This window comes from Sceloporus undulatus, chromosome 3 (genome assembly GCF_019175285.1).
Source record: "Sceloporus undulatus isolate JIND9_A2432 ecotype Alabama chromosome 3, SceUnd_v1.1, whole genome shotgun sequence".
NCBI lineage: Eukaryota > Metazoa > Chordata > Lepidosauria > Squamata > Phrynosomatidae > Sceloporus > Sceloporus undulatus.
Window position 1 is genome coordinate 113878771 of NC_056524.1, and position 18126 is coordinate 113896896.

At 40.0% G+C, this 18126-nt stretch overlaps 1 protein-coding gene across 1 annotated transcript in view; it reads right to left on the bottom strand.

The window, feature by feature from the left end:
* The window catches only part of UBAC2 (UBA domain containing 2), a 104896-nt gene that overhangs the window by 13993 nt on the left and 72777 nt on the right, over window positions 1-18126 (bottom strand). Inside the window, exon 7 of the mRNA XM_042458092.1 lies at window positions 13192-13437. Coding sequence (XP_042314026.1) covers window positions 13192-13437 — 246 coding nt within the window. The remainder of the gene's footprint in view (window positions 1-13191; window positions 13438-18126) is intronic.

Genomic DNA, 18126 nt, shown 5'->3' on the forward strand with positions numbered 1-18126 from the left:
ATCAGACTGGGGACTGCAGTCAAGAAATCATAAGAAGACTAAGAATGGGGAGAGCAACTATGAGATAACTAGAAAATATCCTAAAATGTAAAAACATAATAATAAAAAATAACATCTTTATTTATATTTCCCACCTCTCCCCATGGATTGAGGCGGGAGTATATCAGATAAAATCACTATTACAATAAGCACAAATTTATCTAAAATTACAACAATCAATTAATAAGACAAAATTTAATAAAATTGATACAAATCCATACCTATATACTGTATGAGTAATAGAGGTAGAGAGTTACTGTACCTAGGTTCAGTTATGGTGGATCAAATGGATAGGCCCGCCGGAAGAGATCCATCTTAAGTGCCTTCTTAAAAGCATACAACTGAGCACGAAAATTAGAATTATACAAGGCATTGCATTTCCTATTATCATGTATCGATGTGAGAGCTGTCCAGTTAAGAAAGAGGATAGAAAGAGAATTCATTCATTTGAGATGTGTTACTGTAGAAGAGTACTGAGGTTACCATGAACAGTCAAGAAGTCAAACAAATGGGTCCTAGAGCAGATCAAACCAGAAATCTCTCTGGAATCTCTAGACTGAAGCTGTTGCATTTTGGCCACATCATGAGGAGGCACAACTCACTGAAAAAAACAATAATGCTAGGAAAGGTAGAGGGAAGCAGAACGAGAGGAAGACCACATGCTAGATGGATGGATTCTATTAAGGAGGTCATGGGTATGGTACAGGTAGGGTTGCCATAAGTCTGGACCTCCAAACAGGGACAAATGTAGGACAACAAAATTAGGACACATTTTTTTTAAAATGGAGGGCACACAAAATTGATTATTTTTTGAAATTTTTTTTCATATAAATGCATGTTTCTTAGGCATGATCAAAATGGAGGACATTTCAATTATTCCTAGACAGAGGCAAAAATGTGCTTCCCTTTCTGGCCAAAAACCAGAAAGGAGAAAGAGTGGAAGAAGCAGAGGAGGAGGAGAGGAAGAAGAAGAGGAGGAGGAAGAAAATGAAGAAGGGGGAGGAGGAGAGGAGGGCAGAGGAGGCGACAGGCAGGGGAAAAGGGCTCGCCGAGGCGAAGCCCTTTTCCCTTGCCGGGCCGCCTCCCTGCCGGCGGAGGAGGCACACAAGGCAGGGAAAAGGCCTCGCCGAGTCGAAGCCCTTTTCCCCTGTCAGGCCGCCTCCGTCCCCAGCGGAGGAGGCCAAGCAGGGAACGAGCCTCGCTAGAGGCGAGCCTCCTTTCCCTGCCTGGGATCCATCGCGGGGGAGCGTCCCGGGGGCAGGTCCACACCGGGCGGGACCGTGCAGACCCGCCCCAAACCGGGAAAGTCCAGCCCCCCGGCGGGATATGGCAACCCTAGGTACAGGACCTGAGCAGAGCAATGGAGCACAGGGAGTCTTGGAGATGTCTCATCCACAGGGTTGCTGGGGGTTGAGATTGACTCGAGGGTGGATAACAACAACAATAACAACAACAACAAAGCAACAATTTGTCAAAAATTAAGTCAAGTGAACTGTATCCACTGAATTTAGGCACATTTAGTTTGAAAGAATGAACCATAAGGGAGATGGCTTATTTAAAAGGTGAACAATTAATTAGGATTAAATTTTGTCCCTGGGAATCCCTGGTAGGCTATAGTAAACTGCCATATTTTCAGTGGCCTGGATTTGATCAGAAGTAACTTTTGGTTTTATCTTTGATGTTGTTGTTAATGTTCACTGTTTAGCAAAATTATTTCAATGCACTGATGTCAGCTCACAAGGTAATTCCTCTTTTGTAGAGTTGGGATAACATAAAGAATACTAAAGCACACATTTTGGGTTAATTTGGGAGATTTTTCATCCAAATACAAAAGTTTTGTGGTTCCTGGGGTTTGAAGAATACAGCAGCCAATAAAAGGAGTTAGGGGTTTGACAAATGTGTCCTATGAGTCACACCAGTGAAGCCTATTTAAACTCTGTAAAAAAAAAGATAAGTTTTCATACTGAACATTATTTTAAATTAATCTAGCTTCTCTATGAATATCTTGTATTGAATGGAAATGCCTATTAGCCTTGCACCGCGATTAGATTAATTATTGGTCTCTTTCTTGTACTGTTCCAGTTTAATATTGTTGCAAGGAACCATGAACAGAATAAATGCAGAGTGACTTATATACAGGTGGTGTCAACCATACAGTTGACCCTTGTTATCCACTGGGTTTTGGTTCTAGGCCTTCCTGTGGATACCAAAACCGTGGATGATCAAGTCTCATTAAATACAAAGGTACAATAAATGATGTCCCTTATATAAAATTGGAAAATCAACTTATTGGAATGTATATATATTTAAAATATTTTCAAGCAGTGGATGCTTCAATCCACAGATAAAAAAAAATCCATGGATATGGAGGGATGACTGTATTCTTTATTTTAAGGATTTCTGACAGAACACCCAAAGTTGCCCTTTTAAAGAAAGAAAAAAATCTCTATTTCTTTCATACTTTGTAAAGTTGTTTTTGTTCCAGGAGACTTAAAATATGAAGCAGTTTTAGGCATATTCTATTGTATTTGCACTGTAGCATTTCCTGTTATTTTAGCACATTCATTATTGAATCACCACTTGATCTCCTCTAGTGAAAAGCTGTGGTTTACATTAATAAGGTCCTTGAAAAATATCGGAGCATTTTTCAGAATGTCATTTTAATTACTCCCCATGCGTTGTGTGTGCACATGTGTACAGGTCACAGAGACAGACTCGATTTCTTCTACCTTCCTCCCAGATTTATGAAAAGATTCCACTCCTTTCCTGTTTCTATAGGAATTTGATTTCCTTCCTGCTGAGTCTTTAAGTCTTGTTTCTCAGAGTTTGTATATGAAAGCAATCTATTTTGGGCAGTGATTTTTTTTAACCCATGCTGCTTATTATGTTAGGAGAGTAAGGAGGAACAAGAAACAATAGTTTCTTGAAAGAAATATGTTTTTAAAATGATTTCTTTTGGAACTGTTTTCTAAAACAAACAAACACCAGTGGCAAATAATAAGCCACCAGGCTTAAATCAGATCAAATCAAATCAAACCATCCCTGAAAAATGCATTTAAATCATATTTTTTTAAATTAACAGGAAATAATGTGAAGGGAAAAATCATTTTTGTGTGTCTGATTTAAAAATTAACCAACAATTTAATATCAGCTACATTAACATTAACATCATGCCAGCATCAGCAAAATATTAAATTGGTATTGCATGCTGATATAAAAAAATAGAAATTTCAGGAGCTATACAGTAGAGATAGAAATAGTTACCATTCTAAATTATAATGCTTAAATTTTGAGACAACAACATTCCCTGGCTTACGAGGCTCAGGGCTCAGTGGAGTGTGGGGAGCCATCTTCCTGGCAACAAAAGTTTTACTTAACAAATGATGATATTCAATTCATTACTAGCTTCAAACTTCTGAAGGGTGTTCCCTCATACCATATGGCATATGGCATAATTGGGAAAAAGTACAATTTATCTCCCCATAACCTGGTTATGCTTTAGGCCTACCACTCCCTTTTTCCTTCAGATGGTAGAAATTTAACTTTGGAGTGAGCAATACATAAACCTTAATCTTAAATTCCAAGAATACCTTTCTCTGTGTTTTCTCTTCAGCATCACTGTTGAGAAGCAGCAGATTTGTTCAGAACTTTAATGTCCCGCCTCTTTCCAAAAAACCTGTCCGCTCTCACAGATGAGTAAAATTGCAACTCATTAGTAAAGATGAACAAAATCAGTTCCTGTCACTATCTGCAGTTGTGTATCATAATGAAAAGATGCTTTTCTCATTCAGCACAGAGTAGGTTAAAGTCTCAATCTCATCTGCACACTGGGAGTAAGTCCTTTTAAGTAAGAGTGAAACTTACTTCTGAGTACATGTGCATTGGAATGCATACTGGAAAGACACTAATTCTGTTCTTACCAGTGTTACCCTTGGAAATTGTTTATAATAACATGAACTAGTTCAGAAATCAGAAGCCTAGGATTTGAAAGGCCAATTGTGAAGGAACTAGACCAGATCCTGAAGTGTAAAGATATATCATTGAACACCAAAGTCAAGATTTTCCATGCCATTTGTATTTTCAGTTTCCATGAATGCTTGTGAAAGCTGGACAGTGAAGAAAGCTGATAAGAAGAAAATTAACTCATTTGTAATGTGGTGCTGGAGGAGAGTTCTACAGATACTGTGGGCTGCCAAAAAGACAAACAAATGGGTCCTAGAGCAAATCAAGCCCGAACTCTCCCTAGAAGTCAAGATGAACTTCACATATTCCATGGTATTTTGGACATACCATGAGAAGACATGACTCACTAGAAATAGGGTTGCCATAACCCCCCTGGGGGCGTGACAAACCCGATTTTTGGCCCCTTGGCACGGTCACGGCACGGTTTGGCTCTTAGCCCTGGGTTGAGCTGGTTGCCGCTGCCGCCGCCGCAACAACCATGGCTGTTCTGCAGCCGCCACCGCCATTGCTGCTGCGGCTGCTGCTGCAGCCTTTTCGCTGCCTGACTCGCTTTGCCCTGGCCCTGCGTGGGCTGAGCAGGAGCTCCTGCCCTTCAGGGTGGCTGGCCAATGGCTAGACAGCCCTCCCCTGCTGCAGGAGCCTGTGACTGCTAGCAGGAGGCAGGGCTGTTTCAGCTCCACTCTCCCCATTGGCCAGCCAGCCTCAAGAGGAGGAGTGTCTCCTCTTTGGTCCCTCACGCGGGCCGAGGGCAGAAAAGACCGGCAAGCTATCTCTCTTCCTTCCCCTTCTCCTATTTTTTCTTCTCTTCTTCTTCTTTTTCCTCCTCCTCCTCCTCCTCCTCCTCCTCCTCCTCCTCTTTTTCTTCCCCTCCTTCTCTTCTTTCTCTTCCCCCTCCTCTTCTTCTTTTTCTTCCCCTTTTTTCTTTTCTTCCCCTCTTTCCTTTCCTTTTTCTCCTCGGCTGCTGCTGCTGCTGCTGTTGTGGTTATGGTTGCTGTTGTGTGCTCAACTCCTTACTGACTAATGGCAACCCTGCCTAGCCTCCCTTCGCTAGCCCCTCTTTCTCTAACGCCCTTATTTAATCCCTTCTATCTAAACCTCTATCTATTTACACCCCCCCCTAAGCCCCCCTCCTCTTCTTCTCAAGGATCCAGGGCTTCTCAGGGCTTTGCCCCCATGCAAAAAGAAAAAGACTGACCCACAAATCCCCCTTATAGTAAGTGGAGATACACTGTACCTGGGGGAAAAGAGGGGGTTGCAGGGAGCAAGGAGAAGGAGGAAGGGGGCAATTGCTAAGAAGGCTTGGAACATATAGTTTGCTGGCTCAAGGGGCTGCCTGTCTACCTTGGCTCAAATGCTGAGGATGCCTGGACTTGTGCTGCTGTGTGTGTTTTGGAATTGGGGGGGGCAGAAAGGGAAGTACATTTCTGCCATCTGTCGAGGAATAATGCCAAATGTCCTCCATTTTGAGCATGCCTAAGAAACATGAGTTTATATCAATACTTTTTTAAAATCATTATTTTTTTCGCGTGTCCTCCATTTTAAAAATATGTCCTACATCTGGGGCTAAATTTTGTCCTACATTGTCCTACATTTCCCCCCATTTTTCCCGGTTTGGAGGTTGACAGTTATGGCAACCCTAACTAGAAAAGACAATAATGCCTGGCAAGGTAGAAGGTAAAAGGAAAAGAGGAAGACTGTGTGCCAGATGGATAGACTCAATGAAGGAAGCCACATCCCTGAGGCTGTAAGAGCTGAGCAGGGTGGTTGAAAATAGGATGACTTGGAAGTCTCTTATTCATAGGGTCACCATAAGTCAAAATCAATGTGATAACAGTAAACAATAACAAACAAAAAATCCACGAAACTCATGCTATAGCAAATCTGCTAGTCCCTAATTTTTAAGGATTATCATTCATCAAATTCATTTTCAACCTAACATTTCAGTCTCAGCAAAAAATGTTCCTTAATTCTGCTTCAGATGGCAACGTTACTTGGAAGAGGGCTTTCTTCAGCAACCATAAAGAGGATCTGAAGATTAGAATGTGTCCAGTGTTATGCAACCACTTTTATTCTTGTCTGAGCAAGACCTCAAAAGCAAACACAGGACTTGACTGTGAATCAAATACTCAAATATGGTTAAAATTATCTACTTAGGTCAAAGGTGGGCAAATGTGTAGATGCCAGGAGACAATTTCCCCCAGTTCACACTCCCAGAGGTTGAACTACCCAGCATGCCATTTTTCCCCTGTTTTTCTTCAGAGTCCCTCTCAAAATGGCAAATGGAAATTATATCTTGGCACTTCCTGTCATTATTTTGAGAGGAATTCTGATGATGAAGAAGGGCGGGATTGTGGGGGTTGATGGGACGTCAATGCATTTAAAAGAGTTGGGAAGACTTTCTGTGTGGTTTTCAAGATAGAACAGCCTAAAAATAGTACCCCCAAAATTAAAATTTGGGGTGGGGCTTATTGGTGGGTTTCCTGGCCACAAAGGTAAGGTCCAGGGGCTCCATGTACTGATCTAAGTAGTGCTTGACAAGCCATTATTTTATATACAGCTCCTAAGTATGGCAGCACTCTGTTATACGGTACCTTACAGGGTTATTGTAAAGCTTCACAGATAATAAATCTTAAATGCTTTCAACAGTTTTTTTTAAGCACATGCCATATAACTACTTATTAGCAAATCAAACTGAACTCCATGTATTGCAATGTGTTTAGGTAACGGAAAGGAAACTAACAAGTGGTTTACTAATGAGACCATCCTAGATTTTATCACTGCCAAGTTTAGCTATGGCACCGTAAGTAAAAAACGTTCAGTTAATGGTCCTTGTAGTCAGACATTAAGAAAAATGTAATTTAAACACCAGATAAATTCTTCCCCCTATCATGAGTAGCACCTGCTTAGAAATCACTGGAGGAAAGAGATTTCTGGATGTTGGAACAAAGTAGTTGGGAAAGAAGAAGAAAATATAAAAAGAGCATCAATGGTAAAACAAAAGGATAAGCCTGTGCTCATTAAATTGTGTCCATTATGTCTTCATTAATTAATGTAATCTATATAGGTAAAATGCACAAGCACTTTGGAAATCCTATATTCTAGGAAAATGTGTGACTGCTGAGTCAAAAGATATTCATGAAACATAAGACTGTGGGAAGATAAAATAAATAATTCCTTTAAGGGGGGAAATGCTCTGTGATATAATTCCAACACTGAGTCACCAAATAACAGCTCTCATGTAGTACATTTCAGACTGTTGCCACACTGCAGAACTAATGCAGTTTGACACTGCTCTAACTGCCATGGCTCAATGCTATGGAATCCTTGGATTTGTAATCTGCTGTGGCACCAGAGCTCTATGATAGAAAGGGGAAAATATCTCACAAAACTACAAATCCCAGAACTCTATAGCACTGAGCCAGACAGCTAAATTGGTGTCAAACTGCATTAATTCTGCAATGGAGATGCATCCTGAGGCAGCTACCTGCTTAAAATCAGCCATCTAATTTTTCACAGATCTTTTCTAGACTATAATACTAACTGGATTTTCTTAGTATCTTATGCAAACTGGTCAAATTGATCAGAAACAGTGCAATATTTTGTACCCATTTCATAGACCTGAAATTGGAAATCCTATATTCTAGGAAAGAGGTTGATGGAAAATCAAGGATATATCTGTGATCTACTATTGGATAACAGCACATCGTTTTAGAAGAAACTGTTGCTGTTATTTGCCATCAAGTCAGCTTCAACTTATGGCAACTTTATGAATGACAAACTTCCAAGGCACCTTGTTATTAACAGCTCTGCTCAGGTCTTGCAAACAGAGCTGTGGCTTCTTTGATTGAGTCTATTCACCTGTAAACAGTCTTCCTTTTTGCCTACTGCCTTCCACTTTATCAAGCATTATAATATTTTCTAATAAGTAATAATGTCTTCTCATTATATGTTGAAACTATGATAACTACAGGTGAATAATTTTGAGTAAGGGGTGAAGCAGACGGTCCAAGAGGAGCGGCCAGAGGCTGTTTCGGCTCTGATCACTGCAGGACCATGGTTACTGGACACAACAGTCCTGAAGCTGGCTGTCGCCATGGTCCCAGGCCACCAGCAAGAATGGCTTTTTGCTGCCCCTTTTGGGGTTGTCTTTGGTCCACCTTGGGCATCCTTGGAATGACTTCCAGGCAGTTTGGGGGTGTTTGTTGTTTGTACACCACGCCCCCAAAGCACCCAGAAGATACTTTATTTGGCCAGTGTGTTTTCGGCCTAAGTAAAAATATTCACGACTTTCCCCAGAGAGGTTTACTTGCCTTCTCAATGTCAAGCAAAGATTTTTTTATGTTATCAGTCATAATATTTGTTTAATTATTTAAATGAACAATCAAACAAATTAACACAAAACTATTATATCTGAATTGGCAGGGAACAGATGCAGGAAGGCAACCTTGTTGGATTTCACAGACATACTGTTTCACAACCTGGTCTATCATTCAAATACACCTGTAGAAATATTGTTTTCTCTTGGAATCACGCTCTCTAGAACTTTCCTTTCTTCCTGCATCACTCCCTAACTATCATTTTGCTCAGGCTACTCCCTCACAAACTATGTCCTTCTCTCTTTCATCTTCATGCCCATGCTTTCCCTCTCTCACACACAGAAATACACAAACACAGACACCATTCATTCATAACTTGCAAATACAAGTACCATACATGAATGTGGTGTGTGTGTGTGTGTGTGTGTGTCTGTCTGTCTGTCTGTCTGTCATCCCTCACTGTCCCCAAGCTGCCACATCTGGTGCTGGAGAGATCTTGAATTACCTCATAACAGCTTCATACCTAGTTCTAGGGGAAACTCAAATGTGAGCATATAATTTGACTCATGAAGGGGCACCTGTGTGCCTAATCTGGCTTCCAAATCAGACCTGCCTCTTCATCAAGCTCTGCCAACTGTAGAAGATTGGCAATGGTGGCACTCTCCCAGTTAGGAGGAACAGTAGCGTTGTCACTCTCTGCTGGTCAATGTGCCTGCAAATATTTGAGAAGTTCCATCCAGTGCGCTGGATATCAGGAGTTGTTTAGGATTATGTCATAGGCATAGGCATCATCTGGCTCGTGGTTATCTGGCAGCAGAGATCCAGCCCTACAAGCTCATCTGGTTTCAGCCTTGCCATAAGCATCTACCAACACTGCAGTGCACGGGAAACCAAGGGAAGCTTTCAATACTTGCTGGCATCAATGGATAATCCCACATGTAGTATCCCTGGGCATCATGTAATATGGATGGCCATGTAGCATTCAAAGACACTAGGACACACAGCATGAATTACTCTGGATTTTTCCATGCATGATCTTTGGTAAAAGCCTCCAACCCAAGAAAGCAATTTTTCAGACAGAAAGGACTGATAGATAGAAAGGCTTGGCAGTAGGAATTTGTGGGGGTACACTGAAATCACTGTGAATGAAATAAAGTCCAGATTTTGCCATGTGGGCCTCAGTGACATCAGTATTTATGCCTTCTTTCAAGCTAAAGCTAAACCCTCTTGGATCATTCTGACTGCCCTTTCCCATTTCTATAATGTTCTTAGATAAGGAAACTAAAAATTGACACAATACATTAAAAGCTAGTGTGCCCCCAAACAACCTTGGTTACACTTAAGGGAAAAGGTTACACTGTGTTTGTTCAAAATAAGGAAAGTCATATAAATGTAATAACCTACAATTAATTATAATATGGAGTAGGCAGCTATGGTGTTTTATAGCTGAAACCCACAGCATCCTAACCAGCATAGCATGATGAATAATGGGAGTTGCAGTGCAAAAACTTATTGAGGGCAATGCCATGTAGTTTCAGGTAAGAAACTGATTGCTCATATGATCCTTTTTCTACACATAAAAAGTAAATATAGTGAACAATTTTTTCCAACCTCACTTCAGGTACATATATCACAGTGAGCATGTAGACATACTGCCAGCCAAAAATGAAAACATGTAGCCAATATCTATAATAGAGGGGAGAGAAACTAAAACCACTCCCTCATCAAACTCATCAGAGTTTCACAAATATGTCCTCAGTGTGCAGTTGCTATGGTTCTCACTTTTTTTCTTCACTGCTTTTATTGCAAGAGGGATTTCTAATAAAAAGAACACATCAGGCAAGACAGTCAGTGGTAAGGAGAACATTGGGCAACAAAGTGAAGCACGTCTGGGAACTGTTTGTAAGGGGAAGCAAGAAGATCATTTCTCCATACTGTAACAAATATTGCAGAAACCATTGCCCTCACAACATTTCAAATAAACTTCTTTATTCTGTAACCTTCTCTGAGGCTAATGCAGATGGAGCCATTAGAGATATCTATTTTCCCCAAAGTGTGGGCTATTCAAGAAGATGTGGCGCTTGCTGACAAATGCTCCAACTTTCTGTATGAATCAAACACCGTGATGCCAAAGCAATACTGAGAGATGACAGATTACTACAGGAGTGAGAAGATATCCAGCAAATGACTGCTTAAACATTCTGCAACAGCAAAGCTCCTTAGAATAAAAAGTGTGTTCCTGCAATACTAACTCTACCCTGCAAAATGCAAGTGAAATGGAGCATGTTTTTGTCCTTATTTTCTGTGCACCTTCAAGTCATTGCTGACATATGGCAACTTTATGGTAGTGATCTTATTTCAGGGTTCTTAAGATTTGTTCGTGTGTGTGTGTGTGTGTGTGTGTGTGTGTGTGTGTGTGTCATTGCCTTCCTCTGAGTCTGGAAGAGTGTGACTTGACCAATGTCATCCAGTAGATTTCTATGGCTATGCAGGGAATGCCCTTGTTACCTACTATTTTATTTATATGTATACATACATGAACACATTATCAAAAATGCTGCCTTTTTAAAAACGTGAAGTGATTTTCAGTTACTTCCTGTTTATTTTATGGGGAGCAGGAGAGGCCTATTGGCTATTGCATGGCAAAACTGTTTCCATCCCTAGAGGGATGTGTTCAAAAATGTCCACAATGCGAGTGGGGAGGGATGAGGCCCTCTGAGATCCAGTAAGGAGTGTCCTAGGCCTACTATAACAGCCCGCTCTTGCTCTATTCAGTTGAAGTCACATTATTTCAATATTGGAGCACCTGAATATCAGAGACTAGAAAAATATCCTCCCAGGTTAAACAAATGCAGTTTCCAGTTGTACCCCATCCAGCACAAAAACAAAACAAAACAAAACAAACAAACAAATACCCTATTTATCACATCCTGTCTAGAAGCAAAAAAGCTGATTTGATTTCAGCTCATACATCCTTCTTCTGTGAGGCTGTAAATAACTGCTAGCCAAATTCCATAGCTAGGATAGGGTAGGATATATGTACTGAGGTATGAATACCCTAGGCACCCATTCCCATCTGATCTTGAAATCTAAGCAGGGTCAGCCCTGGTTAGTACAGTCGGCCCCCCTCCTTATACATGGATTTTTTATACACGGATTCAGGCATACACAGTTTGAGAATGTTAAAAAAAAAAGTATAAATTTCAAATATCAAACCTTGATTTCCCATTTTATATAAGGGACACCATTTTACTATGTCATTATATTTAATGGGACTTGAGCATACACAGATTTTGTTATACACAGGGGATCCCAGTGTACAACAAGGGTCCACTGTACTTAGATGGGAGATCACCAGTGAGTATCAGGTGCTGTAGGCTGTATTTCAGAGGAAGAAACTGGCAAAACCATCTCTGAGTATTACTTGCATAAGAAATTAATGGAGTCACCATAAGTTGACAGGCAACTTGGAGGCATATACACAGACAGAGGCTTTGTGTGCAGGAATGGGACTGTATATTATGTTCCCAAACCGCTTCAGTGTGTGATCAGGACAACCATCATCAAGGGAGTTGCCTGGTTACTCTCTTTACAATAAAAACAAGTGCAGAGCAGTGATGGCAGTTTTTTTCTCTTTAAATTTACCACTGCTGCCAAGTAGCCATGGCTACTCTCATCCTTGGAATGATGCTACCTTATGGAACTTTTTGAGGGAAAACAGTGTCCATGAAGAGTCAACTGCTAAGAAAGGTTTTGATTCCACTGCTCCATCAAAGAGTACTTCCTCCATGTTGTAAAATTTTGCCACCTGATTTCACCCCCCTGCTGTCCTCCTTTTCACATCCCACATCTCAAATTTCTTGCCAAATGTTTGTAAAGATATTCAGCTTATATCACCATGAATATATATGTGTGTGAGTGGACAGAAAGACAGATAAATACAGATGCAGCTATATCATAGCTATTCATAAAATACATAAAGGAAGGTTAAGCGTGAATTATGCATACACAGATATGTATTTCTGATTACTATTAGAAATGTCTGTTTTTGCAAATGGCTCCTTCTTCTGGGTGTAAAATCTTCATGCGTACGTATGTACCTTCATTGCTTGTTGACTTCTGGTGACCCCATGAATTTCATAGGGTTTTCTTAGGCAAGGAATACTCAGAGGTTGTTATACCCATTCTTTTCTCTGAAATATAGCTTACAACAGCTGGTATTCATTGATGGTTTCCCATCCAAGTACCAACCAGGGCTGACTCTGCTTAGCTCCCTAGCTCAGATAGGATCTGGTACTGTAGAATATTTAGGCACCTGTGGAAAAAAAATACATGCCTCCTTTTACTGCTATTGATGCTGAGACTTGAAATCCTCAGCAAAGGGAAGTTCTGCTCTATTCTCTGGAAATGACTCAAGAGTTCACCACATCTGCCCTTTTCCTACCCAGAGTAACTTTGAGTGGGGCACCGCAGTTGAGGCCAGTCTGTGTAGACTGGGGGTTGATTCCCAGCTCCTCCATGAAACCCACTGAATGATCTTTGTCAAGTAACATGCTCTCAGCCTCAGGGGAAGGCAACAGCAAACCTCCCCTGAACAAATCTTGCCAAGAAAATCCCATGATAGGATCACCTTAGGGTCGCCATAAGTCAGAAAAAACATGAAGACACACACAACACACACACACACACACACACACACACACACACACACACACACAGACCACAGTTTCAGCCACTTATAAAGTGTCCTTGAAGATTTGCAAGCATCCGGAAGTCTATGTAAAATCAAATTATAACAGAAAAAGAATGATGATTGGCTAAATAGTATATTTCTTCTTCACAAATAAGCTATGTCGTTCAGAAATTTGTTTACCTGCTGCTGTCTTTGCCGCCTCATCTGGGCAAACTGTGACATCAAGATTTGTTGATCCAGTAATTCCATTCTCTGTTGCCTCTGTATGTCTACAGTTGCTCCCATTCCAACTCTGGTTTCACTGGATGGCTCCGTAGATGAGAAAATTGGTTCAAGAGTCCAAGAAAATATTTTTGCCACACCACTGGGTACACAAAGTATCTGGTACACTTTTAGAACACTGTTGCTGTAGCACATTCCAGAAATCTGAAAGCAAAAACAAATTAAAAAGCTTATATTACTGCTATCAAAATGACATATTGATGGGCAATGTTGAGATAACATTTTTGGTTTCCTCTAGTATAATCTTTTTAGAATCTAATCTGAAGTTCAAGAGACTGTTAGTTTAAATGCCAAAGCAACCCATCAAGATGCTAACATTCACTCTCTATTGAATCTTGAGTCTGTCATCAAGGATGTGGCTGTTAATTAATACAAGAATCAACCATGTTCATTTCAATGGAAAAATATAGAAATGATCCTATGTATTTCATTCTTTTCTTCTCTGTTCCTATTAATTATTTGGACCTGATGTTATTTTATTAGTATATAATCAGGATAAAAAAACCAGCGCAAAAATGCAAGAAAGGAGACAGTATAACATCATGAAATAGCTACAAAAAAGAAGTGGTTTGAATGTTTATTGTGAAAGCACTTAGTTACCAACTTTGTCATCTTAGTATTGACATTTGACAATGTAGTGAAAACACTAAAATGAAAAAAGCCACCACATGCTGATTTTGGTGTGCTAATAAAGCTGTTGAGTAATTTATGAGAGAATTTCTAAATGACAAAAGGCATTTATTAGGCAGTTCTTTGTCTTCTCCCAATGAGACTTTTTTATGAAGCATTTTAGGCTACAGCTCAGTTCTTACAGATACAGTAAACCAGTGTTTGGGCTAGACTACTTCAGACTGTCCACTTGTTTGTAACAACAACAACAACCTACCTTCACAAGATATTATCATTTTATTTAATTTACATTTCTCACTTTATCCAAACAGGTTAGAGCAGTGTACATGATTCTCCCCACCCATTTATGTTCACAATAACTCTGTGATGTCAGTTAGTTTGAAAGTTAATGGCTGGCCAAAGGTTATCTAGTGAGTGTTATGCCTGAGTAGGGACTAACCCATGTCACATCATATCATATTTTACTACACAGAAAACTGGATGTCAATGGGGAAAGCAAAGCTAGAATCCTTCTGCTCTCTCTCTCTCTCTCTCTCTCTCTCTGTGGTTTGCATATATGGAAGTATTAAATAATGTGAGTCTGTCTGAAGACATACAATCTGTACATATCAGTGTGTAAAAATCAGGGCTTTGATTTAACTTCCTTTCACATCCCCTTGATTCAACATTCTTTATTCCTAGCTCCATTGGATTTAAACATACTTCACTGAAAGGCATAAACAGCAAGTAGGTTTTCATTTTTCTGAAAACCTAAGGTTCTCATCCTATGTACAGTCACCTGGGGAATAAACTGAATTGAACTCAACAAAGCTCACTTCCACATAGACATGTATAGTATTGCTCTATTAAACTGTTTTCTTGGGGCCTATCTTGCATTTCTTTCCTACCTATTTCAGAAATAGTCCTTATTGGTTTTGCAGATTCATAGGTGAAAACTCATTTTAATTAATATGTTTTGCTATGAGTTTGCTAATGAGTTTTCACCTATGAATCTGCAAAACCAACAAGGACTATTTCTGAAACAGCTAGGAAAGAAATGCAAGATAGGCCATATGGGACCTAGAGTGATGGTATCTGTGTCTTCTTTATACCCAAGCTGTCCAGGAATCAGCCACTTCCCAGTCATGTCACTATTGCATGTGTACAATATGATCTCATGGATTCTAGATCTTTTCTGTATAGCTCTACAATTAAACCCAACAGCTGGTTCCTCAGGTCAGCCTAGAGACAGGGACAGATATTCCAAACCCATTCGCCAGGCAACTTTGCTAATGACATGCTTTACTTTTAGCACTGTGAAAGGGGCAAGTTTATCCTTTCAGGAATTAATACAATGAATATGGGTTATCAGACCTACTTCTATTCATCTGGTAAAAAATAAGGGAGTACATGTTTCTTTTTCCTGTCAGAAAAAAAGAACCTTACTAAAACTGAGATCAATCCAATATTGCACTTCTTACCACTACTCTTTAGCTCTAGAGGGTTTCTAACTCCCTCCAATATACTTTTTGGAGAAGCAGGAGGATACAGTGAGTAGAAGGGACCCCCTTTCCTCCTAAATCCACTAGAACCTACCATTCTGCCTGCTGAATGCCACCACTGTATACTGCTCATATATACATTGTAGGAGGGCCACATCCTCTGAACTTGTCTTTCTTGTGTCTTTAATGTAGCATAAAGGAGATGCAATAAATTTACTTCCAATTTGAGAACATGGCAAAATAATATCAAATAATTAGTATTATCCAAGATCAGCTAGTTAGCTATTCCTGCAGTAATCTAGGGTCACATATGCTGTTAGACTCTGATCAGTACTGATGCTATTCTATCAGAATAAATAGCAAAGATCAGAGAATGAAAATGTGTGCATATTTCCATCCAATCCTTTGAGCATCTATAATACCATTCTAGTTATATATTAGCAAGTTCTTTGGCAATCAGAACTTCCCCTTTCTCTAGTTCACAAACTATCACTTGTAGCCTAAAGATTTGCAAATTCCATTTATTTTTCTCTCTACAAAAATATAGGGGGGAGTATTAAGTGAAAAGAAAAAGGGCCCGTTACAGCTTCTTTCACAAACAACTGTACTGTAATCTAAACTATCTTGGTATCCTTATTCACAAAACTCTTGAAAACCATGTGGTGAGAGAAAGAAGTTCACAAGATAAAATAAAATTGAGACAGTATGCTGTTGATACCTAGCTCTATTCCTCTCTTCCACCTAATTCCAAGGAAGCTGTTCCTGTGTTAAATTGGCGACTGGCAACTGTAACTGACCGGATGAAGGCAAACAAACTGAAGCTTAATGTAGACAAGGGAGAGGTGCTCAATCAAAAGACAGATCTAGGAATATGGATTCAACCTGTGTTAGATGGGGGTCAGCTCTGAGCCTAGAGGCCCAGGTTTCAGCAGTGACCAGGAGTGCTTTTGCACAGTTAAAGCTAGTGGGCCAACTGCACCCATTCCTGGAGAAGTCAAATCTATGCAGGGCGGTACATGCCTTGGTTACATCCGTTTAGATTACTGTGATGTGCTCTACATGGGTCTACCTTTGAAAAGTTCTCAGAAACCTCAGTTGACCCAAACAGCTGCAGTAAAACTCCCTTGTTGCAACAGCTGCACTGTCTGCCAGTCTGTTTCCAGGCAATTCAAAGTACTGGTTCTGACCTATAAAGCCCTATATGACTTGGGTTCTAAGTTATATGAAGGACTATATCTCCCTGTATGAGTACACAAGAGTACTAGGGTCACCTGGAGAGGCTCTTCTCTCTGTCCCACCACCTTCTCATGTTGATTTGGTGGGACAACCGAAAAGGCCATCGCAGTGGCTGCTTCCAGACTTTGTACTCCCCACCTAGAGAACCCAGAATGGCCCCATCTTTGCAGTGGCAGATGAAAATATTTTCATGCCACTAGGCTTTTACAAAATGATAAAGGTTGGGCTTTTAATGTGGTGCAGTGCTGTTTTTAATAGTTTTAAAGGTTTACACTTAGTTTTAATGCATTTTAATAATGTTAAGGTTTAATGTTTTAACTCATAAATTGTACCATTTTTAAAAACCTTACACTTTTATTTTGCTTTTCAGATAGTTTTAAATATGTTGTTAGCTACCTTGAGCCCATTTATCAGGAGGAAGGTGAGATATAAATGTTTAAAATAAATAAAGTGATGGAATACTGTATTGTCACTTCTAGTTGCCACATCAAACTACTCATGTAACAAATGGCCTTCATTCCATGTTGGGCAAGGACACTTTCATCTCACAAACCTTAGGTTGTTATGACAGCTCCTAAAACCTAACAACAACTGACTACCAAAACAAATGAACAAAACAGACCAGACCTTTCAATAGATTCATCTGCAAAGTTTGTCCTCTATAACTACTTTAGCAATACTGCTCCAGAAGGTAATAATAATAACTACTTCCTCATAATGGAGGTTATCTAATGAAGCTGAATGGTGGAAGACTCAAGACAGAGAAAAAGACACCCTTAAACTACAGCCTGTCGTTAAACTACAGGTATCACTAGATATATTGATAGCCACCAACTTCCATTACTTAAAATGGCAGATTAGTCAAATTCATATTCATAAAATGATATCATGTAGTTTGACCCATTTTGATAACAATGCTTGATTTGAAGAAGCAGGACAAGAGAGTTTTCCAAAGAGAGCAAGAAGATGAAGAGAAAGAAAAGGGGAGAATGCCAGGCATGCTGCAGCTGTCTTATCTACAGTTTAATTTTGTGGTCACATTTCTATGCATCAGTAGCAGACAATCTGGTGGCTTTCAGATGTTTGGGGTTACAGTGTCCATCATCCCTAGCCACATAGATCATGCTGATTGTGACTGTATCCTCAAACATCTGGAAGGCTCCAGGTTGCCTGCCCCAGTCAAGCACATTCCCAGCATTAGTGAACATCTTGCTAGTAATTAATAATAAAAACATCCTTCCCACTGAGCTTCAGTCTTGCTCTATCTCAAATGATTTTCAATGGCATTCTTATTTTCCTTCTCCTTCTTAAGGTTGTATTTGGCAGCACTATTACAGTAACTTCTTAGGGCCGCAAATGGTGCCAGATGATATGCTTGTCATGACCAGTCATAAAATGGTAGGTTCAGTCAGGATTGTTAAAGGCTACCAGTGAGAGAGGGTACATTTTATTGCCTGGGTCAGAGCAAGCAGGCCTCTGAAAACCA